General features: G+C 46.8%; 1 protein-coding gene across 1 annotated transcript in view; it reads left to right on the top strand.

The window, feature by feature from the left end:
• RFX7 (regulatory factor X7) overlaps nt 1-27,149 on the top strand; it is an 85,600-nt gene that overhangs the window by 19,615 nt on the left and 38,836 nt on the right. Inside the window, exon 2 of the mRNA XM_055127228.1 lies at nt 16,957-16,990. Within this exon, the coding sequence (XP_054983203.1) occupies nt 16,957-16,990 (34 nt within the window). The remainder of the gene's footprint in view (nt 1-16,956; nt 16,991-27,149) is intronic.

Genomic DNA, 27,149 nt, shown 5'->3' with positions numbered 1-27,149 from the left:
CAAGGTAAACACCCTACCCGCTGTGCTATCGCTCCAGTCCAAGCTTTATAGTATTAATTAAATTTGGGGAAAGAGAAACCTCCCATCTTCTCTTTTCCTAAGATTACTTTAAAGAACAGCTGAAAGGGCAATGGTTTATAACTCCATATAAATGTCAACAGCATTTCGTCTATGTCATTAAAATTGAATCTGTATAGTGCTTTGGGTAGGCTGATTATTTTGACAGTATCAGTCTTTCCAACCCATGAACAGGAGATGTGTTTCCATTTCCTTGTATCTTTTCTTTTATAGTGTTTATAGTTTTCTTTGTATGTATAAGTCTTTCGCTTCTTTTGTTAAACTGATTCCCATATTGATTTTTTTTTTTGAGGCACAATTGTGAATGGGATTTTTTTAGTCTTCTACATCCTTGTTTGTAAATAGGAATGTTATGGATATCTGTGCATTGATTTTGTAGCCTGCCGTGGTACTATACAAATTTATTGTTTCTAGGGTTTTGTTGTTGTTGTTAAGTTTTAGGTTTTCTAACTATAATATGTCATTGCAAGTTGGTGTTTAATTTCTTCTTTTTCCTTGAATGCCTTGAATATCTCTTTCTTGCCTAATTGCTGTGGTAAGGCCTTTCAGTACTATCCTATAGTGAATGGTAGTGGCGAGAGTGAAAACTTCTTGTCTTTTGCCTGATCCTAGAGGAAACTCTTTCAGTTTTTCACCTTTGGTTATGTTAGCTGTATGTTCCTTGTAAATGATTTTAAGTATATCGAGGAAAGTTCTTTCTATCCCCATTTTATTGAGTGCTTTTTTTTTTTCATGAAGAAGTGTTGGATCTTGTCAAGTGCTTCTCTGTATTAATGTGATCATATGCTTTTATTTTTCTTTGTATTAATACAGTGTATTATGTTGAATGACCTGCATATATTAAACCATCCTTGAGTCTCTAGGATAAATCCTATTTTGTTGTGGAGTGATCTTGATGTATTTTTAGATTTGGTTTGCTAGTATTTTGTTGAGGATCTTCTGCATTCATCAGGAAGATAAATCTATAGTTATATAGTTTTTGGGGGAGGGGAGGGAGCGGGAGAGAGTGTGCTTAATCCTATACTAAGTTTTTCTAAAGAGAGAACTCCGTCCTCCATTAAGTTCGTCTAAAGTTGGGGAGTTTTTTCTTTTTTCTTTTCCAACAAGCCTTTCTACTTCGAATTCTGTGCCTGAGCATCTTTATTACTCATTTTCATGCTTGAAAATATTGAAGAAGCTGGGAAGTGTGGATGAGCAGAGACTAGCCACCACCACTTCTGCAAGAGCATGTAGCACTGTAGTACTGTTGCAGTGTTGTCCCGTTGCTCATCAGTTTGCTCAAGCGGGTGCCAGTAACATCTCTATTTGTCCCTGTTACATGCTAGTGTAGCCCAATGGCGTCTGTTGGCTCCAGGAGCATGAAGAGCCTCAAACCATTCATTCAGGGTCTTGACGAAGAAGTCCAGCCATCTCATAGGTGGGCAGCCATGCGGTCCTTTGACGTCCTGTGGAATCCAGTCGGTAACGGCTCTAGTCCAGCGGTCACCTCCAAATCGCATTATGTTTCCAGCCCATCTGATTTTTGACACCTTGGCAAACAAAGCAGTGTCCCTGAGCCTCGATCATCAACAGAGGTCGGAACTCCGGATTCCTTCTCTCACTTGAGTGAAACGTGATATTCCAAGCATAGCTCTTTCGATTCCTCTTTGGGAGACCCGAATAGCACTCTCATCCTGTTTGCGTAGGGCCCAGGTCTCTGAGGCATGTTAGTGCAGGAAGAACAGTGAAGTCGAAAATAAGTGCCCAGATCCTGAGCATCAGCGGGTGTGACCCCCCCCCAAAAAAAAGAAGTGTTGTTAAGGTAATCTAGGAAAATTGATTTGCCAAGTTAGCAGTGAGCATGCCTTTATTTTAAAGATTTTTAAATCCTTAGTGAAAGATTTCAAAGAATAAGTGGAAATATATATGCTACACAGATTTTTTTTATCTATTTACCAAATAAATGTACAAAATCAGTGCCTTTCAAAAGTAATTTTTAAAAAATCTTTGGAAAAAATAAATCTTTGTGGAAGAAATAAGCAAAATTCTCCTAGACGAGGACAAATGCCAGGACTAATTATCTGGCCACAGTTTTTTATGGCTCAGGGTTTCCAGTTGGGCTGGAGTGATAGCACAGCAGGTAGGGCTTTGCCTTTCACCCGGCCAACCAGGGTTCGATTTTCAGCATCCCATTTGGTCCCCCAAGCACTGCCAGGAGTAATTCCTGAGTACAAAGCCATGAGTAACCCCTGTGCATCGCTGGGTGTGGCCCCAAAAAAGAATTAAAAAAATACTACTGCCCAGTTTCATTCCTGCATGCTGTGTCTGAAGCTGCCGTCAAACTGTTTTGAATTCTTTTAAGATTATCCCACAAGGGCCAGCGAAATAGTCCATGGGTGCTTGCTTTGTGTGCGGACCACCCAGGTGCTGCCTGGTCTCCTGGGGAGGACCCTCAGGCACCGAGCTGAAGATGTCAAGATGGCCAACAGGGGCTGGAGTGATAGCACAGCGGGTAGGGCGTTTGCCTTAGCATACGGCCAACCTGGGTTCGATCCCCGGCATCCCATATGGTTCCCCAAGCATGCCAGGAGTAATTCCTGAGTGCAAAGCCAGGAGTAACCCCTGAGCATCGCTGGGTGTGACCCAAAAAAAGCAAAAAAAAAAAAAAAGATGGCCAACAGGCACATGATAAAGTATTATCACTTATTATGAGGGAAATACAAATGAAAAAAAGAATAGCAGTGAAAACTCATCTCAGAGTAGTGAGAACTGCGTCGATCAGAAAGATCAGAAAGAGCCCATGATGGTGGGTGGGGGTGTGGAGAGAAAGAAACCCTCACCCACTGTTGGTGGGACTTGAACCGGGTGCAGCCTCCTTGGAAAACAGCACGACAGTTCCTCCAAAAAGTCAGGATAGTTTTCATATCCCCCAGCGACTCCACTTCTTGGCAGCTATCACCATTCCCCACCCCCTTCCATGGTAACGCACACAAAAAAGATACACACACAGTTTTTATTATGTGCCCTTGTTTATTGCGGCAGTCAGTACAATAGCCTGGATATGGAAACCGCTTCCATGTCCAGAGACAGATGAATGGAGAGAGATGTGGCCTAGATCCACAATGGGATGCGGTGCAGCTGCAAGGAACGAGGAAATCAAGCCGTTTGCTGCAAAGTGGAGTGAACTCAGTCAGAATGAGGAGAACAAATAGCAGTCTCAGTCATCTGTGCACTAGAGAGAGAGAGACAACAAAGGGCTAGACAGTAGGGGTAGATGACAGGCCCTTGACTTTGAATTAGCGAAACGTGCCAGATTGGAGGGGGAGGGGAAGAACTGCACCAGCGGTGCCACGGCAGCAGGGCTGGGAGGTCAGGGGCGCCTTGGTGGGGGTGCCGCGGGGCTTTGTGCAGGATGCACTTTGGTGACCCTTTTACCTAGACTATAATTCAGAACAATTTCAATGATAAAATCAGACCCGTCTGGGGGCCTCCCTAAGCATGTGCGACCCGAGTTCGGCCCCGGCACCTCCCGGCCTTCTGGACACAAGTGGCGCCTGCGAGCCACAGGATATAGCCCCTGCAAAAATAGAATTGCAGTGCATCCGTCGCTGAGTCTTCACTTGAACCCCGTTGCGATCACGGGGGGGGGGGGCGGGGGGAGGCGGGTGTGTCTCACAGGCACCTGGCCGGCATGCCCTCGCACTGCGCTATGCAGCAGGGCCCACCCTCCAGAGTGGGGCGTGCTGCCTCCGCACCCTCGGGTACCAGCCAGCGGGCCTTCCTGGGTTGTGCGAACAGGCACGTCTCACTTGCCTCTTGGTTCTGGTGCTCGCTGGAGGGGTTTCATCTTTCACACACCTGCCTGCAGTTGGGGCAGGAAGTGACTGTGACGGCGGGGTCCCAGACGGCTGAGCTGCCAGCAGACAGACCCAGTCACGTGCGGCCACGGAGCCGTGGATATCTTCTTTTTTAAAAAGTAACACTTGAATGTGGAGTGTTCGTTCATCGAATTTCCATGGCCTTCTCCTTCGGAACCCATTTTCATATTGCTTTGTTGTTTGCTTTTTCTTGCCCAGAGAGAGTCTTAGTAGGAGAAGAATTGGGTTTTGTGTGTTTGCTTTTCATGATGACAACGTCTTACGGTTCTTGGGGTCAAGTTCAGAGCAACTGAACAGACCATTTGGTGTAGGTATACCCAATCCTCTTCTGCCCCAATAAATTCTAGAAAAAGAATCCTAAAAATGGAGTAGTTTATTGTTCCTCAGGAGCAAAGGCAAGACACACACGGCTATGCCATCGGTTTAATGTGCTTCAGTTTGAAACGACTTCTGCAGACATCCCAAGGCACATCTTAGGAAAATGGGATCACTGTTATCCTCGTGTTTCCTACCTTAAAGATCTACCTGATCTCCGACCCAGCTTTCCTAGAACTAAATTAAACACCGAGTTGCGAATCTGTTTCTCTTTGCCACCTCCTGCAGTTTTGCCTTAGTTGGAAAAATGACCAGTTTCTCTGCACTGGGCTCTCAGTACGACCCTGTCATGCCCCGCAGATGAGTTCATTTTGTTTTAGGTTTTGTTTGTGTTTCTTATAAAATTCAGACAATGGAGTGTTTAAAAAAAAAAAGTAAAAACAAAACTTGACAAGTTTGAAAAGAAAGTAAAACCTTTCAAAATCACAAGCCCTCTCATATCCCCAAAGGAAAGCGAGTCAGAGATGGTTTCTATATGTGCAATGCATCAGGTTTCACTTCTTTGTTCTTGCCAGCATTGATGCCCTTGTAAGTTTATCTGTCTGAACCCTGAGGCGTCCTCTGCAGATTAGACCTGAGGCCCCAGTGAAAGGAGATGTCAGGGGGCTAGACAGGGCCTCTGTTCAGTACCCTCGGCAATAGCTAACATTTGTGTGGGCTAAGAAGTTCCAAAATGTTAGTACTAGGGACTGTTCTTCTAGATTAGGATTCCAGTTGTTTCTCTTATTAAAATCCCTATGTAAAGTGGAGGTTTGTTTATCAAGTAAATAATAGAAATTTTATTGGATAGTGGTGGCCAAAGTAAAATCAGTGTGACCTCACACAAATCTTTCAGCCTTTGTGATACTTTTTCCTCACTGTAGATAAAAGACTAGGTTTTATTTCACTTGACATATGTTAAGAATCCATTGTTCTTGCAGTATGGCTTCTCTGCAAGCCATCTTGTTTCATGATTTTTATCCCTGTCCTCCAAAAAACCAACTTAGGAAGAAAAATAATTTACCCAAGTTTCCAAAGTCATGTTTCTCTCTCTCTCTCTCTCTCTGCTGCATATACTGTGGTATTTCCTAACAGATATATCTATTGGAAGATTTTCATCTTTAGAAGTATCCAAATACTTCTAAATACTATCTGATACTTTCCTATTCAGTCCACATTTAAATTCTATTGACTGTTTGAACGTGTTCTGTCAGCCCAAAAATCTGTTTGCATTGAAAAAAAATTTACAAGTACATGATTAGGAGTAAGGAGAACAATATTTGTTCAGAGCCCTGCCTTCCTAAAGCATACATTTTGTACAGTCCCTTTTGAGCCATTTTAATAGTAAAAATTAGCATCTAGCACAACCAGCAATTACAGAGTGAAAGGTGTTTTTATGTGGAGGAATGGCAAAAAGGGAACTAATTAGAAAGAAAAAATGAGTCCATTTTTGAAAGCTAATATATACTTTCACTAGCACTAGTGGCTGTTTAGTAAACATTGATAATAGTAGACATTGGCTATGAAGGTTATAGAACCTCCGTAGCGGTTTTAGAGACATCCTTATTTATTGAGGATGTTGTTTTCATCCGTCTGTTGATGTTCCTGGGTGAGTCTGTTAAGGAAGTGGGAGTCGAGCGACTGAATAGAATAGAGGCAGTATATCCTTAAACAGCTTTTCTGATCTCAGTTTCCTATGGTGCCTGTAACTACCTTTCCTGCAGAAAAGGTTGAGTTCGAGTTGCTACATCATATTTCTTGAGTTCTTCTTCGGCAGGGGGCGGGGGCTCCTTTTCAAACTATGGTTTTAAAGAACATTCTGTAGTGATGATATAATAGCCAAGTTATATTTATAAAACATGGTTTTCTAGATTTTATAAATCGGTTCAACATCAACGCCACGAGATCACATTTCTCTCCTCCTTGGAGGACGCAGATGTGATGGATGTTTTCACCCGCAGCATTCCGAGTCCTACAAGGCAGACCTCTGCCTTGCAGTCTGCCTTCATCCCTGCAGTCCCCCTCCTCACTCTGTGCTAATAGCCATTTGCTCGCTTGCGTGATTTTGATGCTTATTCCCCGGAGCCTATTAAATGAGAAGAGGATAAAGTGTGCATCATAACTGCTTGTCATAAACAAAACTGCTTTGTATTTTTTTAAATATACTCAGCAACTTTAATAGAAATTTATTCATGGGAACATTGAATAGCCCCGTTGAAGACCAACTTCTAGTGGTCACCGCTGAGAAAAGAAAGGTGAAATGGGACTGAAAGGGGGCCCAGTATAGCTTTATTTCTGAAGGTTGCTCATCGATTTCCTCGAGCGGGCACCAGGAACGTCTCCATTGTGAGACTTGTGACTGTTTTTGGCGTATCGAATACACCACAGGTAGCTTGGCTCATCATCCTGCCTCCACAAAAAAACCCACATTTTTCCTTTTTCCTTCTTTTTGTTGATGTGATGTCTGGGGCCACACACACACACACACACACACCTGTTTGTGGTGCTTGCCGAGGGCTGCACTCTGGGCAATGCCTGTACACATGTTTGCCGGGAGTGATGCCCCGGCGCCAAAGTGCTTGCCTGGGTTGCCGTGGCATTCACACAGGTCCCTGGGTGGGCACCAGGGGGAGGTCTCACTGCTGTGGCACAGGGCCCCCAAACAGCAGCGCTGCGGGAACTGCACTGTCCGCACGCAGGCCCAGCAGGGCAGGAGCTCGGGGCCCCCTGCTCGTAAGGAGGCGCTTTTTGGAGCTGAGCTGTTCTCGGTTCCCTGGTTCGTTCTTCTGGATGAGGTTGGAGTTCGGGGAAAAACGAACTTTATGATAAAACTAAATTCATAGTTCTATGCAAAGCAAGAAGTTCACTTTTTACCCTTACAGAAGTGTGAACTTTTTGAAACGATGCATTTGTAGAGCGTTTGGTTTCGTGGACCAGGAGGGAACTACTTAGATGTGGCTGAGCACGAAGCATAATGGGTGGCGTTGTTCCCTGCAGTCCACAGCTGGGACTAGGGACTGAGGCTGCGTGGTAGGATGCGGGGCGTTTGGGTTGTCCGAATGTTTACTGGCACTAAGTGGAGGTGTCTAGTTGTGTCACATCACGTACGTGGGACAGACTGGCACACTGAAGATGGACGCCGTAAGCCTCAGTAGCTCCATGTTTCCTTCCAGGGAAGATCCAGTGAGCTGAAGTTCTTAGCCACCAACAATTAACAGTGACATTTTGAGCAACACATTTTAAAAGTATTTTGAGTTATGAAAGAATTTCATATCTGGTTGGAGCTGAGCACAAGCTTTGTATGTGTGAGGCTTGACCTCAGCCCTTAAGCTGAATGGCCTGTCCAGTTCCTTCTGGTGGTGACCCCTGAGTCACCACTGGGCCTGAGCCTCCAAAGAAAGAACTTTTCTTGGTTTTATGATCATGGTTTGTTACATGGAGGTAAATTTTTCGTAAGACAAAATGAAGCACTGGAAATGTAAAAAGATGAGTCACGTTTAGAATATCCACTGAAGTAGATAGAGGCGCGGCATCACATTCAGTACATCTTACCAGTCCTAGTCTCAGCCCTTGCCACCAGCAGTCCCCTTTCATGCATGACTCAGGTGCTCTGACATTTTACATACCTGGGGTCAGAGTGTTGTCTCAGCAGAAAATCTTCATAGTTTATCTGTCTTCTATTTTGTTCTTTTTTAAAAAATGCAGACTATCCATTATATGAATGCATACCACATGTTGTTCATCCCCCTCTATACATGGAAAACATTTTGGTGCTTATAAATGGTGCAGCTGTGAATATGTATGTTTGTGCATGTGTGTACACACACATACCACACACACACACACACACACGTACACGTGTGAAAACCTATTTCCTTTGGCTTTATACCCAGGAGTAGAAATGCCAGTTTGTGATATATCAGTGTTTATGTTTTTGAGGTGATGTCAAACTAATTTCCATAGAGGCTGCACCATTGTATAGCACATTGTACACAGAAATGTCCAGTGGTTCCTGTTTCTCCACATGAAAAAGAAAGACCCCGATTGTATGGGGGAGTCCCATTCCTGGTGGTACTCAGGGCTTACTCTTGGCTCTGCACTCAGGAAACCCCTCCTGGGCTCGGACCACAGGATGCCAGACACCAAACCCTGCGGGCCACGTGCAAGCTTAGCTCTTTCCCCACGATACTATTTCTCTGACCCAACCCCGGTTATTTTTAGGAAGTAATTAATTAAATAAAATATCTGTCTAGTGAGAGTCGCAATTGTTTCTGTGTTTCTTTTATATTTTTCTAGCAGTGCCTGTCAACCTTGTAGAATGAGTCACTCTTACTACGTTTTTTATTTTTTTTAATCTTAATTTTAAACTTATATTCTCATTTGAGCAGGCTAAATGGAGTATACCTCCTTCATATCCATTATGTACAAACACAGCATGAAGTGAAAACACGCTGTGCTGTGATGGGTTCTGAGCTGAGTCACTGTCCACAAAAAAAGAACCTGAAGTCAATACACTTGTAATAGCATTATATGTGTGGTGCCACGCTTGGCAGTGCTCTGGTGCTGGTCGCTCCCCAACGGACCATGTGGTGCCAGGGATCAGACCCAGACTTGCTGAATGATGCCAAGCCTGTGCTCCAGAACTTAAAGCCTTAGAGCCGTCTGAGGTCTCCCTGCCTCAGAACGAAAGAGCTTCAGACCGCTGATGTTTTTCATGCCCCCAAAAGTGGGGACGTTTCTTTGTGTGTCACAAAAATTTTTAGTCGAGTCTATAGTAATTGTGAGCTAATAAATTCAGATTTATGGATTCTAAGTGATTCTGAGTGATGCCGAATTAGTATCGAGCTTTTGGGTGGTGGACAAAACTGGCATTGGTAAGGATAAAAGGGAGGGAGTCTTTTAAGATCTTATCTGTAGTACACAGATAGTTCATCGGCAGTTTGTTGGAACTGAGATAGTAGAGCTTTTGAAGTCTTGTAGCAACTTCTAAATGTTCTTTTTTTTTTTTTATTTTTTGCTTTTCGTGTCACACCGAATCCAATGTGGCTTTAGTTGTTTTAATTAACATTTCTATTGTATACATTTCAGGATTACTTTATCACATATTTTTATTTTTATTTTATTTTATTTTTTTGCTTTTTGGGTCACACCCGGCGATGCACAGGGGTTACTCCTGGCTCTGCACTCAGGAATCACCCCTGGCGGTGCTCAGGGGGCCATATGGGATGCTGGGAATCGAACCCGGGTCGACCGCATGCAAGGCAAACGCCCTACCCGCTGTGCTATTGCTCCAGCCCCTATCACATATTTTTAAAAGCAAGTTGTCACGTGATGTCCAGATTTCTGCACCTCCATCCATTGTACCACAGGCCCCTGGTTTCTCCTGACCTCCTCCCCGACCACCTCATTTTCAGTGGTTCAAGTCAAAGTTTCACTTTATCCTTGTTTCTTTATGGTTCACATATAACTGAGTTTGATATTTTTTGATTTTGCTTAGAATTACAGCCTCCACCTTCTTCCATGGGGTTAAGGCTGTGTGTGTGTGTGTGTGTGTAAGTTGTGGTTTTGTGTTCTTCAAATAGATACCTAATAGCAGAGTCCCTGGCTCATATACTGCATCTTGTGAGTATCCCAAGTCTCCATACTGGTTTCTCAAATCAGATTGGGCCTGTTTACGTTCTCATCAGCAACTTGCTGGGTTAATTTTCTTGCTCCACCACCTAGCCAAAACCTACTCTTTCTGGTCTTTAGGAGCTAGGTCCTTCCCGTCAGTTTGAGGTGATACTTGTTGTAGTTGTGCTTTGTGTTTCCCTGGTAAGCGGCAAGCGGTACTTTTTCCTGTGCCTTTTGTACATCTGTAAGTCTTTAAAGAAGTGTCTGTTCTTCTGTTCTCATTTTTCATGCGTCTAGGTCGGGGGTTATTAAGTTGTAGTTCTGTATCTGCCTCAGACATTAGCTTCTTGGGGGATACGTGCTATGCAGATGTCTCCTCCCTTCTAGTAGAATGTATTTTCATTTTATTAGTAGTTTCTTTCCCTGTATGGAAGCTTTATAGCTTAAAATAGACCCCGCTGTTTATTGTTTCAGTGGCGCCTAGTTCCTGAACACCTCACCACAGCTAATTCCCTGGTGGAGTGGGGTTTTGTTTTTGAGGTACCAGGGAAGTAACCCAAGTTTCACTTCTGCAGGGGCACGTGCCTTACCTTGGGCCATGGCCTCGGCCCTTCGTGGAGCGTTTTGCCCCTATTCCTTCACTTCTCTCGTGGCTTCAGGTCTTCTGTCCAAATCTTTCATTACTCTGAATGAATTTCTTGTGAGGATGTGCGATGATGGTCAGATGTCAGTCTCTGGAAGGTGGCTTCCAGGTCCCATTGGTTGAAGAAATTTTCCTTCTCCACATGTGCTCTTGCCTCCTTGTCATAAATTTCATGCCCAGATGTATGTGGATGTTTTTCGGGACTCGCGGTGCTTTCCCGTTGATCTCTGAGCCGCGTTTGGTTCGACGCCGCGCTGTTTGGTTTACTGTTGCTCTCCTTGAAGTCAGCGAACGTGATGGATGCGTCTCTTCTCGGGATTGCTTTGCCTGTCCACAGGCTTTTGCGGTAATTTTAGTCAAGTCTCCTTCCCTCGAAAAACACTACTGGGAATGTAACAGGAACTGCATTGAGTCTGTGAGTGACTTCAGTTTTGTTATACAGGGATTTCATCATCTTTGGTAAGTTTCTTCCCAGGTTCTTAAAGCTGGTTTTCGATTTCTCTTAGTTTGTTCTGGGGGCTTTCCCGCTTGGGAAGTCTTGGATAGCCCGTGTGACTGGGCTGCTGCTGGAGCCCCTTGACCTTTGGCCCTGGCCCCAGGCCACTCAGCGTTTGTTAAAGCAGAGATTTCTTTCTCTCCTGTTTTATTGTCTGTCAGTAGGCTCTCAGCAAATTTTGGTGTATTGATTTTCTAGCCTGCTCCTCTGTTAGCCTGGCCTCATTTCTGAAGTATGGTCTCAAGGATTCTCTATGTATATTACGCCATCTGCAAAATAGTGACGCTTTCACTTCTGTTTTAGTTTTATTTTTTTTAAAGTTCTTTTTCTTGCCTGGTTTTCTGTGTAGGACTTGCAGTACTAGGTTCTGCGTTGTATCATAGCCAGACCCAGCAACTCTTCTTGTAACTGTTCTAAGAGGAAAAGCTCTCAGCTTTGTGTGTTACTTTGTTTCCTGGGGGTTACCATACATAGCCTTTATTTTATTTTTCAATGCTCCTTTTATCTCAGCTTTCCATTGATTTATTTTTTAAGTTAATAAATGGATGTTGAATATTTTCAAATGTTTTCTCTGTCTTTATTGATAGGATATTTCACTTTTCTCTTTGTTGACATGGTCCATTCATTTGTTGAACTAGCCTCGCATTTCTGGATTAAAACCCACCTGGTCATGATACTATGATCCTTTTATTATTAATTTATGATGCTTAAAACTTCTCATTTTTGGCCATTTGGTTTACAAAACTGCTTGTGGCCGGGGTAAAACTCCCCAGCACCGAACCTTCCCCTGTGGCCTCTCCCCTCCGCCACGGCCCACTGTCCCATCTGCTCAGCCCGGGCAAAGCTTCCTGCTGAAGACCATCCTGCATATTGTTCAATTTGGCGTGCTTAGATTTTGTTGGAAGATTTTTTTCATCTGCTTTCATTGGGATTGGTGATCTGTTTAGGGTGTGTGTGTGTGTGTGTGTGTGTGTGTGTGTGTGTGTGTGTGTGTGTGTGATATTTTTATCTTTTGGTGTCAGGATAGTGTTACCCTCATAAAATGTACTTGGAAGTACAAGTTCAAGTACTTTGGGTGAAGCATTTGAGCGTAGGTATTGGTTCAGCTTGAAGCGTTAGGGCTCGTGAATGAAGCCATCAGGCCCAGGCCTCTTCTTTGGGGGCAGATTTTTTTATTGCTATTTCAGTTTCCCCGCTTATAATTAGGCTGTTCAGGTTTTTTTCATTTCTACCTTATTTGATTTAAAAAGGTTCTATGATTCTAAGGACCTTTCCATTTCTTCTAGATTTTCCTCTTAGTTTGAGATTGCTCTTGGTTTAATGAGGCAAAAAAAGATTTTATAGGACTTGCTAAGAAAACCCACAGTTTTCCACCATTTACTCACTGACTGTCAGAAAGAAAACCAAACTGAGTAAGTGCTTCTTAACTTTCCCTTTGTTTTCCTTGTTGAGAACTAATTAATACTGGCTCACGGGAAACTGGAGGGGAAGGGAACCAGAGAGATAAAATGCATAAGGCCAGCCTCTAGGAATAGCGAAAGGTTGGAACTAGCAAGAATATTGCATTTTTTTCTTTTTGACCTTTATGAGGGTTAATTGTGTGTGTCTCTGTCTTTGTGTGTGGGGGGTGGGGGGGTCTTATTTCCTCAGAGTAGGGATTTTGCACCTCATTTTTGTGGGGAATGTATGTTCTATCTCTGGTATCAGGTATTTGCCCTAGATATCTAACCCATCTAAGAAAGAGTCTCTAAGAGTAAAACACGAAAAGCTGACCAAAGCTCTCTGGTGACCAGGGCTCTAGTTTCTGGTCCAGCCATTCTAGGGGGAGGCCGTGACGGGTAGCGCAGGGCTTGTTTGAAGACGTAAAGGTAACTTACACTCTCGAAATTTATATCCATGGAAGGGGACAGAAAGACAGCAAAGGGGAGGTTGAGGTAGAGTCTCACGAGTTCTGAGACAGGAATGACCGTGAAAGGCTGCTCAGAGGAAGGGCCATGGATGGAGCGAGCTCAGTGAGCTGAAAGCCCTTGGCGCACACACCCGGAGTGCCAAGATCAACCCCGAGCATCGTGCTCAAGTAACCTCTCTTCATACGGCCCCTCCCTCAAACTAACTGAGAGACGGTGGGGGAAGGATAGCCCCAGGGCCCCAGAAAAATCAGCTTTTAGGGTTGTCTTTGGAAAATGCTTGCTTGTGTTCACTAGGAGACACAAACAGTGGCGCTTACGGCAGCGTTCTTTGTGGGAAAACTAGAAACTACATTGAGTAGAAGCAAGGATGGATTTTTTTTTTTTCCTATTTTAAACACCGTGGTTCACAGAGTTGTTTATGATCCCTTGTTACAGGCATTAAAGACTCCAACCCCGATCCCACCCCCTCAGTCACCTCCCCTCCACCGTTGTCTCAGTTTTCCCAGCCACGACTCGTGCCTGCTGCCGTCGCAGGCCCAGGAACAGTGATTTAATTTATTTCTTGTTGCTTGTTGCACTAAGTGGCTGGCAGCCGAGCTCGCACGGCCGTGGGCTGCGGGACCCTGGGGAGCACGGGGAGGAGGGGGCGGGGGGGTCTCTCATCCCTGTTCCGGGAAGGCCCCGACTTCTCAGCCCCAAAACTCCAGCGTGCCTGTATCTGAAAATGTCCGGGGGCCTCAGCCGTGGGCTGATGGGGTCTGGCGGCAGCTGTCGGGGTGTGTGCGAGGCCAGGGCTCCCGCGAGCTCCCCAGAGGTCGCGGCTGGGGCTGATAGCCAATAAATTTCTGCGGCTAGTTGATCTCTTTCAGGGTTTAATTGTGTATCCGTATATCTGACCCATATATTGAAATAAGAACTGGGAAGGGAACCATCAGATTAATAGTTTCTGCAGCATTGGGGGACAGGGAGTATGAAACTACAGAAAACAGGGGGCGTTTCTGCTTCCTCTCCGTCCTTTATTCCAAGTATAAGGTAAAAATAACGAAATACTTAGATTGTGATTTCATTTCCATCTAGTTTCGAAGTGATTTCACTCTGTTTTAAAAGTTTGTCCTTTTTAAGGACTTTCTTTTCTGTATACTTGCTAGACACGTATCGAGTTCTTTGTTCCAGGAAGACAAACACCCTGTTGAGGTACCCCGTAAGGCAGTTGTTGAGAGCTTTTTAAAAATCATTATTTTCAGTTTTATATTATTTTTCTTGAAAAACCCTTTGTTAGGGGCTGGAGCAATAGCACAGCGGGGAGGGCGTTGCCTTGCACGCAGCCGGCCAGGGTTTGATTCCCAGCATCCCATAGGGTCCCCTGAGCACCACCAGGAATAATTCCTGAGTGCATGAGCCAGGAGTAACCCTTGTGCAATGCTGGGTGTGACCCAAAAAAGAAAGAAAAGAAAAAAAAAAAAACCCTTTGTTAGTTGGTTTCCATCTTTCCAAAGAACTGGTGCTATGTAACTGTGTTTTTTGTACTGGAGTCCTTTAGCAGGTTTTTCTCCAGCTCCTGACATGTGCCAGAAGACGGTGGAGCGGTGAGCAGGGTAAACCAGCTCTCCAGGGGCCAGGGGTCTGTCAGAAGACAGACAGCCAGCTAGCGAGTTGTTTCCAGCAGAAGATGACAGCTAGTGAGCGCCGTGATGGAGAGAGCAGAAGGCTAGATGGACGGACGGGATTTTTTGTGTGAAGTCAGGGAAGACCCGGGAAAGGACACAAAGGCCCGACTCTTGAGGGAGCGAGGGGCGGAGACAGGCAGATAGGAAACGCTGCTGAAAAGCTGCTTCCGTCCTGAGAACAGTGGCCGGGAAGTCAGCCGGGAAGTCAGGGGCTAGTAGGAAATGGGGTGAGAAGTGTAGCAGGGGGCTGGGTCGTCATAGGGTTTTGCTGGAGCAAAGGACTAGTTCACTCCCTCGTCGCAAACAGCTCTCAGGATTGGTAGTAGTGAGAGAAAGACAGGAGTTCGGAGAACAGTCAGCAAGCTGTGAGAATAGCACTGACGGCGGTGTAGAAGGCCAGAGTCAGAAGCGGTCAGATGCTTGATAAATGATTCCTCCGCAGTTCTTTATCTGCAAGTTACTCTCACAGAAAATGGGGAAGTTTTGAAGAAAAGAGAAGTAACACACATTAACCACTAATCCGGGATAAATTGTTCAAAGAATCCCAAAAGATTTAGACAAAGGTCCATATATACTCAGTGGAATAGTGTCTACCTATTATATAAAAAGATGAAATCATGTGACTATGTTGTAGTGGATGATAATATTATATACGGATGGAACTTGAGGTAATTTTTAGGTTTGATGAAATAAAAATAGATAGTTTCACTTGGGAATATAAGCAACCAAACACTGTAGCAAATTGCAAAAAATAGTACTTGAACCCTGCAAGAAATAATGGAAACGACATTAGAATGTTAGCAGTGGTTGCAGTGGGGCTTGTGCATATGTAGGGAGAGTTGTGAAGCAATAAAGAAATAAAATCTTATTTTATAAAATATTAATATAACGTGGTTTTAGAAATAAAATAATAATTGTAACCACCCCCTCCCAGTTTTGAAAAATCGTAGCATTGTGGGAAGTGCTTTTCAGTTTTTTCTATCCAGAGAGATATCAACTTTCCTTGCTTCTGTTGGCCAATATGAATTTGACAGTTGAATGTAACTCAGTCTTTTTTTTCATTGTTTAAAAAATGAAATTTGAAATGTGAGTATAGTGGCAAAATTTTGAGGGTTTCCCTTGTACTACCCAAAATGTGATTTGGTTAATGATATTTTTTAATCATTCATTTTTAATATGTTATAAAAATCGGAATGGCAGTATAATTGTTTTATATTGTTTTTATTTGTATCCTATAATAGTTCAGTGATGCTCGTAGTTCATTTAAATTGATATATAATGATTGTTTTACTTATTTCTAAGTATATTCTCCCTCCAATTTGTTAACATTGTCATTCTTGCGTGCGTGTGTGTGTGTGTGTGTGTGTGGTGTGTGTGTGTGTGTGTGTTTGTGTGTGTGTGAGGGGGAAAGAGTGGGGGAGAAAAGGGCAATGAAGAGAACTTACAGTTTTAGAGTCTCTCAGTAAGGCTTTTAAATGCCCTAGTTACAGTCATACAGTAAAAAGAAAACCTTAAAAATAAATTGAGAAGCTGTTACGAACTTTATATATTTGTATTTTACTCTGTGTACTTTCATATATCATTAAAAACTAAATTTTTATTCAAAACATCTATTGTGTGTCCAGTAAAATAGCACAGGAGGTAGGGCACTTGCTTTGCATGCTGCATAGCCTTCATTCAAATTTAGCACATGTTTGGTCCCCCAAAGCCCCCAGAGATCACTCCTGAGAAGAGAGTCAGGAATAACCCCTGCACACCACTGGTTGTGACTCCCCAGAACAAAACCTCCATCATATCTGGATGGAATATACCCAATATTACAATGTACCAATCAACAGCAAGTTGACTGACTGTAGCAGTAAACCCAGAAAAAAAATCTGATGATTATAATTTAGTACAATGAATAAGCAGTAGCATAGCGGGCAGGGCGTTTGCCTTGCATGTGGCCGACCTGGGTTCAATTCCTCTGTCCCTCTCGGAGAGCCCGGCAAGCTACCGAGAGTATCCCAGCCGCATGGCAGAGCCTGGCAAGCTCCCCGTAGTGTATTCATTATGCCAAAAACAGTAACAAGAAGTCTCACAATGGAGACGTTACTGGTGCCCTCTTGAGCAAATCGATGAACAAAGGAACGACAGTGCAGTACAGTGCTACAATGAATGAGAAATAGTCCTGCTTTGTGAAAAAAAAAATAGTTGCAGGGCATAAAACGTAATCTTACATAGTGTTTCATTTGTGTCTTGAATAGTAGGAAAGGCTGTCATATCTATTTGGGAAATTTCAGGGATTTAATAAATATTTCAATCTTAATAACCTAATTAATTTTCTTTTTTATTTTAGCAAAACTGTTCAATCTAAAGTGGACTGCATTTTGGTGAGTAAAACAACTCATTCAGAGTTTTTTTGTAATAAGACTTTTGCCTATATATAAAATATATTATTCCTGAGTAAAATATTTTGAATATTCACAATTTTAGTGAATGAAATGATATTTAACTACAATTTAACTGCAATCCTAGGGGTGAATATCTACCTTCTTATGCCTCATATATAATGAAATCATAATCTGAGGTGATTGCATGATTTTGAATTTGACCTTTACTGAAAAATCAGTTAAACATATAATAAAATGAATGCTTACATTTCTATTCTAGTAACTTAAAACTTGTTTTTAAATATTTTAAGTATTTGAAGATTGCTTATGTGTTTTTCATATTTGGACTGCTGTACTTTAGAAATTAAAGTTGCAGTATTAGTTTGTGCTGTACTTATATGCCTCTAAGAAATTGTTTAAGTGGAGTATTTTTTCATTCTTTTGGGGAGAGACTCCCACTCCATCCGTGTCTGATGTCACCAGCCCACAATTTGCTTAGGCCTCAGGCCATGCCTGGGATTGAATTTGGAGCTTTAAACCTGCAAAGCTTGAACTCCAGCTATCGCCCAGATCTTCAATTAAATCTTCTTAAAATGCTTTGTGGGTATTTTTTGCCACTAAATGAACCTGTGTGGACTGTTCTTTTGGAATTAAAGCCACAGTTATCATTTAGATCATAGCTGGAGATCTTAAACAAAGGGAAGACATTTGTGGCTGCTGGAATAATGCTAGTAATCCCTTCCATGAGCTCGCTGGCAGAGGACTCCTCGGCCTGAGAACATTCCATGGCTCTCTGCTGAGATTCCTCCAAGCGACTTTGTTATTTATCCTCTTCCTACTATGACTTCAGAAATTAACTCGTTATTGAAACGTCCGTAGGACCTACTCAAGACTATAGTACCTGGTTCTGAAATAGGTGTTGTATCTGTGAGTTTATGATGTGAAATGATCATTAGACAAATAAGTAATATTTCATAGCAGAGGAGGTAATTTGATAGTTCTGGTTTTGGGGGGGGGTGTTTTGTCTTGTTTTGGACCTGACGCTGAGAACGAGGGCTTGGTGGAGACCTTTTTGGTTTTGCTTCACTTCTCTGGTTCTGACTCTCACTCTGCAGCAGGCAGTTTTGCCTCCTGTTTCACAGGTGTGGACACGGACTTTTTTGCATTTTAGTTAAAAAAATAATTGTTGATTTAAAGTAGATTATTCTGTGCCTGCTTGGGGAGGGGAGGGGAAGCTGGGGACACTGGTGGAAGGAGGGGCGCGTTGGGGTTGGGGCTGGGGTTGAAATACTGAATTCCCGAACAGCTGGACTGCACACAGCTTGTAAATCACAAAGAGACTGCCCTGCCTTCAAGAAATTTAGCCTGTTATCAGGATATATGCGAGTGCTGTTCAGAACCAGGAAGGCAGTGATTGGCTTGGCGAGATCGCCTTGCGTTTCCTCTCACTCCCAGCCCTGAAGGCTACCAGTGTATCGGCCACTCCGGGAGCTGTTGCATAATTACTTTGTGCTGGACCCTGTTCTGTCTATTAGTGCGCCTTGGTAAACAAGACCGAGAAAGTTCCCTCAAGGTCACCTGCTTTCTTTTCAGCTCATTAGATAACGTTACAGTCTTGCTTAATTTTTTTTTCTCCTCCTTGAAAAAAAAATAGATGCAGAAAACCAGTGTGAAGTATATCGTATTTACGTAATAGTAAACAAAAAAATACTTCTGAAAGGGATTTTAAGTAGGAGTGGAGAGAGTTCAGTGGAGAAACTACTTTCCAGGCACAGCACCTGGATCACAGAGCCAAAAATTAACCCTGAGCACTAAAACCATTTACATGCATGTGTGTGTATCTGTATATACACACACATACATAGTTCCTTCCAAGTGCTCACATTTTCACCTATATATATTTGATGACAAGATACGTTTTCTGTGCTGAAGAACCTTCTATTTTGACCGTATAACTAAATGGTCAAACAGACATTGTAAGTTAATGCTAAATGTCGTTGCAAAGTTTTCAAAAGGCAGAAAGACGGGAGTGGTGGTTGGCAGGTGGCCTTGGACTGCTAGTGCAGGGAAAGCCCTTGCAGGCCGGGAAGGGAGACCTCAGTGGCCAGTCCCACGCAGTGGTCTGCCCGCAGCACCCACGGTGGGGGGAGCAGTAAGTGAACAGGAACTCCCGTCACTTTCCCAGGCGCAGCCTGTGTGTGGCGTTCAGACCCCCGGGATGCTGTGATCGGAGGTGGTGGAGAAACTCTCTGGGCCCGCAAAGAGCATAGGAATCTGGGCAGGGAAACAAAGGCAGGACCGGGTGGTGGCTGTAGTTCCCGCCCCTCCCCCACCCCAGCCTGCCGTGGCCTGGAGACCAGCGGGACACGCCGCACGCTAGAGATAGTAGCCGGTATGGGGAGTGTTGGGTTTCATTGGTCCTGGCCATCGTGTTTCAGTCCAGATGTCTATTTTTTTTACCCTCACGTTCTGACTAGGGTCTTCCGGAAAACATCACATGGGCATGGTGAAAGTGAGTTTCCTTCCGCCCTCGCCGGCCTCAGGAGAAGGTCCTGCGTGCCCACTCGTGCTCCGAGCCGCGTTGGCTCTCCTAGGGACGGGGACTGTCGCGCAGGGTCACTTGTGCGTTCATGGTTTTAGAGAGGTTTTTACTCATGATGCAGACCAGGTCCCGCTGACCTGATAACACGGTGCTCTCATTCTCCTGGCATGATGGGTCACTGCGATTGACTCCAAAAAGAAAACAACTGTCCTGCTGTCCCGTGAACTCTGTCATATCCTTCCACTTACCTCTTCCTTCAGCATTGCACTCTGTATACGTCTGTGTTTCTTTTGCTGTTTGTTAGAGCCTGTGTTAATTAAAGCTTTCCGTTTTCTTCTGTTACTGTTGTTGCAATGAGCAGAGCCCGCATTGCGGTGCCCGCGGTGCCCCTGGGGGGTCACACGCAGTGGTCGCTCCTGGGTGCCAGAGCTCACACGGCCTCTAGTTGTGCAGCTAGTGCGTGTTCCCATCATCCTCCACTAGGAGAGGGGGTCACTGTGGGGCTGGCACGGCTGCTCCTGGCTCGGGCTGTGTTCACGACATGGTGGCGGTGCCTTTGGGAGTCATTGGCCGTGCCCGGGATCTCAGCTGCACTGGCAGGAGAGTGCTCAGTGCGCGTGGTGGCACTGGTGATGCACTGATGGCCTTCGACTTCACCCCCCGCCCCGTGCCCCTCCCATCACCTCGTGCAGCGTCTGGTAACGTATCCCTGTGCGCGGGCCAGTGCTGGCTAAAGTCACGTCCTACCAATGAAAAGCAACTTGGCTTCACGTAATGAGTTCAGGAGAGTGTTTCTTTTCTGCAGGGATTTACTTAGAATTATGATCGTGCTTAAAGCTTGCTAGGTTGCACTAGCGAGACCATCTGTGGGGCAGATTTCCGTTAACAAAAGCAGGTTCATTGCATGTGGCTGTTCTTCTAATTCGGGGGTTATCATTTCTTTGTTTTTTTAAATCTCTCTCCCCTCATCCTTCCTTCTGCTGCTGTTGCTCATCGATTTGTTCGAGCGGACACCAGTGACGTTGTGAGACTTGTTACTGTTTTTGGCATACGGCACGGGGAGCTTGCCAGGCTCTGCCGTGCGGGCGCGACACTTTCAGTAGCTTGCCGGGCTCTCCGAGAGGGGCGGAGGAATCGAACACCGGTCGGCCGCATGAAAGGCGAACGCCCTACCGCTGTGCTATCGCTCCAGCCCGCTGCTGTTGATACGTTGAAGATACATGTGTATCTTCAGGGATATTCAGGGATATTCAGTGTATTCAGGGATCACACGCACACGTGGCTGTGGTGCTCCCACCTCAGGTTGCGGTGTTCCCGAGCTCAGCTGTGGTGCGCACACCAACATTCATCCCCTCTAGTTGAGGCACACAGCCACAGTGAGTCGCACTTTGTCCCCCGGGTGCTCCGTGGTTCTTTGGGCCACGGTGCGCGGGTCGTGCCCCTTTGCAGTGCGTGCATAGACCTGGTGGCTGCGTGTCTGGTCGCAGCTGGCAGCACTGAGGCTGGCCCAGTAGAGCTGCCGGACTTGTGCTCCTCGCAGAGGGCACCCGGGGTTTGAACTGGTACCGTGCTTACGGGGGGCGAGTGTGAGTAGCCCCTGTGCTGTCCTCTGCTCCCCGCTCCCCCGGCCCGAGTTGGTTGAGCCGTTGACTTCCATCCTGTAAAGAGCTGTGCATGCCTCCCTCGTCTTTGTTACTCCTTCATCCGTCCCTCGGTGGACACTTGGCCTGTGTCCAGATCTCGATGATGAGAATAATGCTGCCAATGGAAAACAAGTTATCAAAGGCTTCCTTTTCAGCAGGTCCGACTTTAGCGGGGAGAAACTCCAAACAATAATAGTGAGTTTTGTGTTGAAATATTGAATGTAATCAAAGTAAAGTGAAATTTATTAGCTACACAGGCGGGGTGGGCGGTAAGGGGGTATACTGTGATTCTTGGTGGGGGAATATGGGCACTGGTGAAGGGATGGGTGTTTGAGCATTGTATAACTGAGACTTAAACCTGAAAGCTTTGTAACTTTCCACATGGTGATTCAATAAAAGAATAAATTTTTTTTTAAAAAAAAAAGCTTAAAAAAAGAAAAGAATGCGGTCATGAAAGCAGGAGTGCATGTGTCTTTGTAGTAAGTGTTTTTCCTGTCCCCTGGATGAATTTCTCGGAGACGGCAGACCCAAACAATGGAACAGTCCTTTAGTTTTTGAGATTTCCCTGCTGTTTCGTGAAGTGACTGGAACACTCTACGCTCCCGCCCACTGTATGAAAGAGATTCCTTTTCCTCACATCCTTCCCAACACCTGTGTTTCTTTTTATCTTTTTTTTCCCCTTGGGGGGTGGGGGCTCTTCCGACAACTGCTCGGGTGGCCCAGAGCCCGTCCAGAAATAGACTCCGTCAGCCGGGCCGGCAGCGCTGGAAGAGGCCCGAGTGCCTTCAGGGCCCTGTGGTGCCAGGCGCCGCTGGGGCCACTCCAGTTGTCCCTGCAGCATAGGTGGGTGCTCAGGGGCCTCCAGGGCTCCCCCCGGTTGTGCTCCAGGGTCCGAGATGTGCTGGAAACCAAACCGTGGTCAGCTGGCCAGCCACAGGCGCGGAAGTCGCCTTGGCTCCTGTTTCACGTCTGTTTTGTGTCCGTCATCCTTGCAGGGGTGAAGTGACGGCTCAGTGGGGGCTGGGAGAGCATTTCCCTAGTGATTAGGGACGGCGACTATCCCTGCACAGCGTCTGCTCTTGTGGCGGTCATTTCTCGGCTAACTGATTGATTGGGGGGCTGAGGGTCTCCGGCACGATGCTTAAGAGGCGCAGGGGCCCGTCCCAGGGACTCGTGGCCCCTTGTAAGGGTCTGAGGGCGCCGTGCTTCTCTGCCTGTTGTGCAGGGGACTCCCCGGGCTGGACCCCACGATGCTTTTGGGGACCGTGTGGTGCTGGGGACCAAGCTGGGTGTCAGTCAGATGCCAGGCGTGTCCCTTCGAGCCTGTGTGCTGCGTCACCGGGCCCTTTCCTTCCCCTCTTCAGTTCTTTGTTGAGTCTGAACGATCCCTGTAGGTACCTCGGATATTACTGACCCCCTGTCAGGGCCCTGACTTGGTGAATAGCGTCTCCTGTCCAGTCGGTTCCCCTTCTGTTTTGACGATTGACTCTGGAAACCTTTTGTTTGACGTAGTCTGCCGTTGGCGCTGGAGCGACAGCACAGCGGGTAGGGCATTCTCCTTGCACGCGGCCAACCCGCATTCGATTCCTCCGCCCCTCTTGGAGAGCCCGGCAAGCTACCGAGAGTATCGCGCCCGCACGGCAGAGCCAGGCAAGCTCCCCGTGCATATTGGATATGCCAAACACAGTAACAATAAGTCTCTCAATGAGAGACGTTACTGGTGCCCGCTCGAGCAAATTGGTGAGCAACGGGATGACAGTGACAGTGACAGTCTCTGCTGTTGGTTTTCATTTCGTGTACCTTGCCGCTGGCTTTGAAACTGCTAAGAACCCCTGGATGAGAAACCTTGTAAGGCCTTGACAGGGAGCTCACCGCCCCTGTTTCCTTTCACGTACATTCAGGTCTTCCTATTCTTAACTAATCTCTGTCTGGTTTAAGGCAGTGGCCTTGTCGCATTTCTTTATCTCACTCTTCAGTTGTTGCAAAACTAGAGACGACTTTCTCCACTCTGTGTCCTTAGCTCATGTGGATTTATTTCTGGAATTTTGTTTTTGTTTGGGGATCACACTGGGCAGTGTTCTGGGACTCCTGCCGACTCTCTGCTCAGGGGTCGCACCCCCTTCTGGGCGGTGGTGGGGGGGGGGACTGGACAGTGCTCAGATCTGACCAAGCCTCCTCTCCTGCATGAAGAACAAGCATCCCAGACCCAAAGAGTTCTCTCTCCCCCCTCTCTCTCTCCTCTCTCTCTCTCCTCTCTCTCTCTCTTTCTTTCTCTCTCTCTCTTTCTTTCTCTCTCTCTCTCTTTCTCTCTCTCTCCTCTCTCTTTCTCTCTCTCTCTCTTTCTTTCTCTCTCTCTCTCCTTTCTCTTTTTCTCTCTCTCTCTCCCCTCTTTCCCCCCCTCACCCCCTTTTTCTAGGCTTAATTCTGTTGATTGGTCCATCCACATTCTCAAGTTATCTAGTTCTTTTAGTTTCGGGGCCACACCCAGCAGCGCTCTGACTTACTCCTGGGCCTGCCCTAGGGGTCACTGCTGACAGGGCCTCGGAGAGCCTGTGTGATGCCAGAGAGTGAACTCGGGTCAGCCACATGCATCGTGGGGGCCCTCCCTGCTGCACTACCTCTGCGGCCCCGAGTTGGCGTCTTTTTCACATTGCGTCCCTCTGCCCTGCTGCTTTCCGTGCCCCGGGGTCCCTGGGCCTCCCTTCTGGCTCCGAGAGCCGCTTCCCGTCCTCCTCAGCCTGCCTTCCCACGGCCCGTTCGCGCTGCCTCCCCAAAGGCTCTGCTTTTGGCCCCTCCTCGCACATCTGCGTTAGTCCAGCTCCCTGTACTCGCCTGAAACCTCCAGCTGCTTTTCTTCCGGCCTCCCTCCTTCCTTCCCCCCTACGGGCACCCTCCCCACACGCCCCGAGTGTGTGTTTCCTGCAGGGCCTGCTCTCTCCCCTTTGTCCTCCTCTCAGGCACGGGCGGGTCTTCGTTCTGGCCCAGCCTTGTCTTTCTCCGTCGCCTCTGGGGGCCGTGGGCACGGGAAGGGAGCGGTTGTTCCCCGGGCCCGAAGCCTCACTGTCGACTAGTGTTCTCTGGCGGGACAGACGTCCTCTGTCTGGCGCGGGAGCCCCTAGCCACGTGTCGGTCCCGAGGACGTGCACTGTGGCCAGTGTGAGCGAGGCCCTGGACTTGTATTTCAGTTCAGTGCGTTATGAAACGGCCACTTGTGGCGCGTAGCAAACCAGGACGGGGTGGCGGAGGCCTGGCCGGGATTCTTCGACAGAGGCAGCTTGCCTGTCCCCGGGGAGCACAGGACGACATCTGGAGTTGGGGTTTCACAATCAGGTTGTGCTTGGGCAGAGCGTAGCCCTGCTGCTTAGATCACACCCTGCACACACAGGCTGTCAACCCAGAATTGTTCATCATGTGGAAGCTGAGAAACGGGTCCAAGTTACTCTGTTTTGCTCTTGGCTCTTCCTCTGGATTCGTAACTTGTTAGGAACGTGTCGGAGGGATCTGAAAAGCTGCCTGATTGCTCAGGCCTGAGTGTGTCCATCACCTATTTGCGAGTGTTCTTGGCGTTTTGAGGGCAGGGTCAAACTCATTGGCCGACGGCTTAAAACACAAGGCTGATCAATAAATGTTCGTTATACCTATGAATGAATAAGCTAACAAGTTAGTAGCTAGACATAGGAATTTAGAAGTGCCACCTTCAGATGGACTTTCTGAATGTCTTAAGTTGAGTGAGCATAGTTGAGGCGGCGTGGTTGCAGTGGTGTGCACGGGAGCCCCTCGAGCACACCCCCCTCGGCCCCGCTCGCTTGATAGTCCCGGGTCTGTTCTCCCCACGTTCCTCAGCGAGGGAGACAGCCCCTCTGACTTCACTCCACGTCCCCCCAGCCCCACCCAGGCCGGGCTGCAGTGAGACGGCCAGTTTGTGTCTTTCCAAATGAGTGTTTCTGTGTTGGAGGTAGGTGTGGAGATGCGGAACCACGGGGTCGTATGGAGGTTGGGTTCTCCCTGTTTGGGGGACTCTCCCTGCTGTTCCCGTAGAGACCGACCCAGACAACATCCCACCAGCAGAGGAGGGGCCGCCTTCTCACATCCCCGCCGGGCCTGCTTGTTCCCGGTCGGACTCCGGTAAAAGCTCTCCGCAGTACCTCACTGGTGTTTTGATGTGGATTTCTTTGATAATAAGTGCCGATGAATAATTTTTCATAAACTGCCCGCCCGACTGTCTTTTTTTTTTGTATAAGTGTTTATTCACTTCTCTTGCCACTTATTTTGATCAGGCCACTGGTTTTGTTGTTATTGAGCTTCGTGTTTTATATATTTTAGATATTAACTATCTGATGTGCCACACGCAAGTATTTTCAGTGTGGTGTATTTTTGACAATGCAGTTGTGTGGTTTTTTTTTTTAATGATCATACACACTGGCTGAAGTATTCACATCTGTTTTATGGAATTACTTCATGGTTTGCTAGAAGAACTGATCTAATCTCTCTGGAGAGAAAAAACCTCTCTTGTATTTTTGGATAGTCTTTCCCCTTCCCCCATTTTATTCAGCTATGTTCCTTCCTCCTGTATTTTCCCACTGAGAGATAACCAATCTGAACAACCCATACTTCCATCCCAAGGGTGTCGATAGGGAACCAAAACTTTATTTCATGGATGCAGTAAGAATTTTCATAAGTAAGTGAAGTAGGACAAATGGGCCAGAAACTAAGGGAGACAAATAGGCTGTGTAGAAGAATTGAAGCTATAGAGTGAAATAGATCAGGGTATTTAAAAAACATGGGTGGGTGTTTTTGTAGTTTTTTTAAGGGGGGGAGTGTGCAAGGGGACATACCCAGTGGTACTCAAGTTTTACTCCTGACTTAGTGCTCGGAGATCACTCCGGGTGGTGTTCGGAGGACCACGTGCAGTGCCAGGGATCTAACGGGGCCCGCTGCGCGTGGCTGCTCCTTACCCCCCGTGTCTACCTGCCCCTCTCTCGTGTTGACTTGTTGCAGCGGCCTGGGGTTCCGTGGTCTCCCGGTTGGTATCAGAGCCCACCAGAGCGTGCGTGTTCTTAGTGGTGGTTGTGCACACTTTGGTTCTATCCTCCGGAGAGGCGCCCTTCAGTTGTGGGCCAGGGCGTCGCACGTGTCACACTCTCCGGGATCAGGCAGGAAAGAGTCTGGCTGCAGGGGCTGGGGGGGCCGCCGCAGGCCTTGGGGTCCCCGGGGTCTCGATTGTGCAACGGGCAGGCAGCCGTGTGTTTTCCGACTGCAGGGGCGTGGACTGCTTCCTGGCACTCGGACCCGGGCTGGCTGAGTCAGTTCTCGCCATCTGCTCGGGGCCGGCCCTCTGGGTGTCCCAGCTGGCTCGCCTGCTCTGGGGGGCGGGGACCGCTCGCTCTCCTCGGGGATCTGCCCCCACGGAGGGCGGCCGCGAGCGTGGTGGACGTGATGTGGGCAGCGTTCTGCCCGGAGGCCGGAGCTGTCACAGGGCGTCTGTGCGGGCTCAGCTGCAGTGTCCTGCCAGGCCGTCAGCGTCGCCTGTGGGATGACGGTGTCGGGTGCTTGCTGCGGAGCCACCCCAGGCTCTTCCTCAGAGAAGGTCGCTCGGAGTCTCTCTCCCCACACAGTGTCTCCGGCCTGCCTGGTGCTCTCCCTTGCCCATTGCTCCGAAAACTTGGTTCACTGGGGTTCCGGGTCAGTACCCGTGTAGTGAGTCCAGAATCTGGTGCCGACACCTTTATTGCAAACCACAACACCTAATCAGAGAGAGAGAACGAAAGGGAATGCCCTGCCATAGTGGCAGTGTGGTGTGGGGGGAGACGGGACTGGGGAGGGTGGGAGGGACGCTGGGTTTACTGGTGGTGGAGAATGGGCACTGGTGAAGGGATGGGTTCCCGAACTTTGTATGGGGGAAACATGAGCACAAAAATGTATAAATCTGTACCCTCACGGTGATTCACTAATTAAAAATAAAAAAATAAGATAA

This window comes from Sorex araneus, chromosome 2, assembly GCF_027595985.1.
Source record: "Sorex araneus isolate mSorAra2 chromosome 2, mSorAra2.pri, whole genome shotgun sequence".
In the NCBI taxonomy this organism is placed as follows: domain Eukaryota; kingdom Metazoa; phylum Chordata; class Mammalia; order Eulipotyphla; family Soricidae; genus Sorex; species Sorex araneus.
This window is presented reverse-complemented; position numbering and strand designations above follow the sequence as displayed.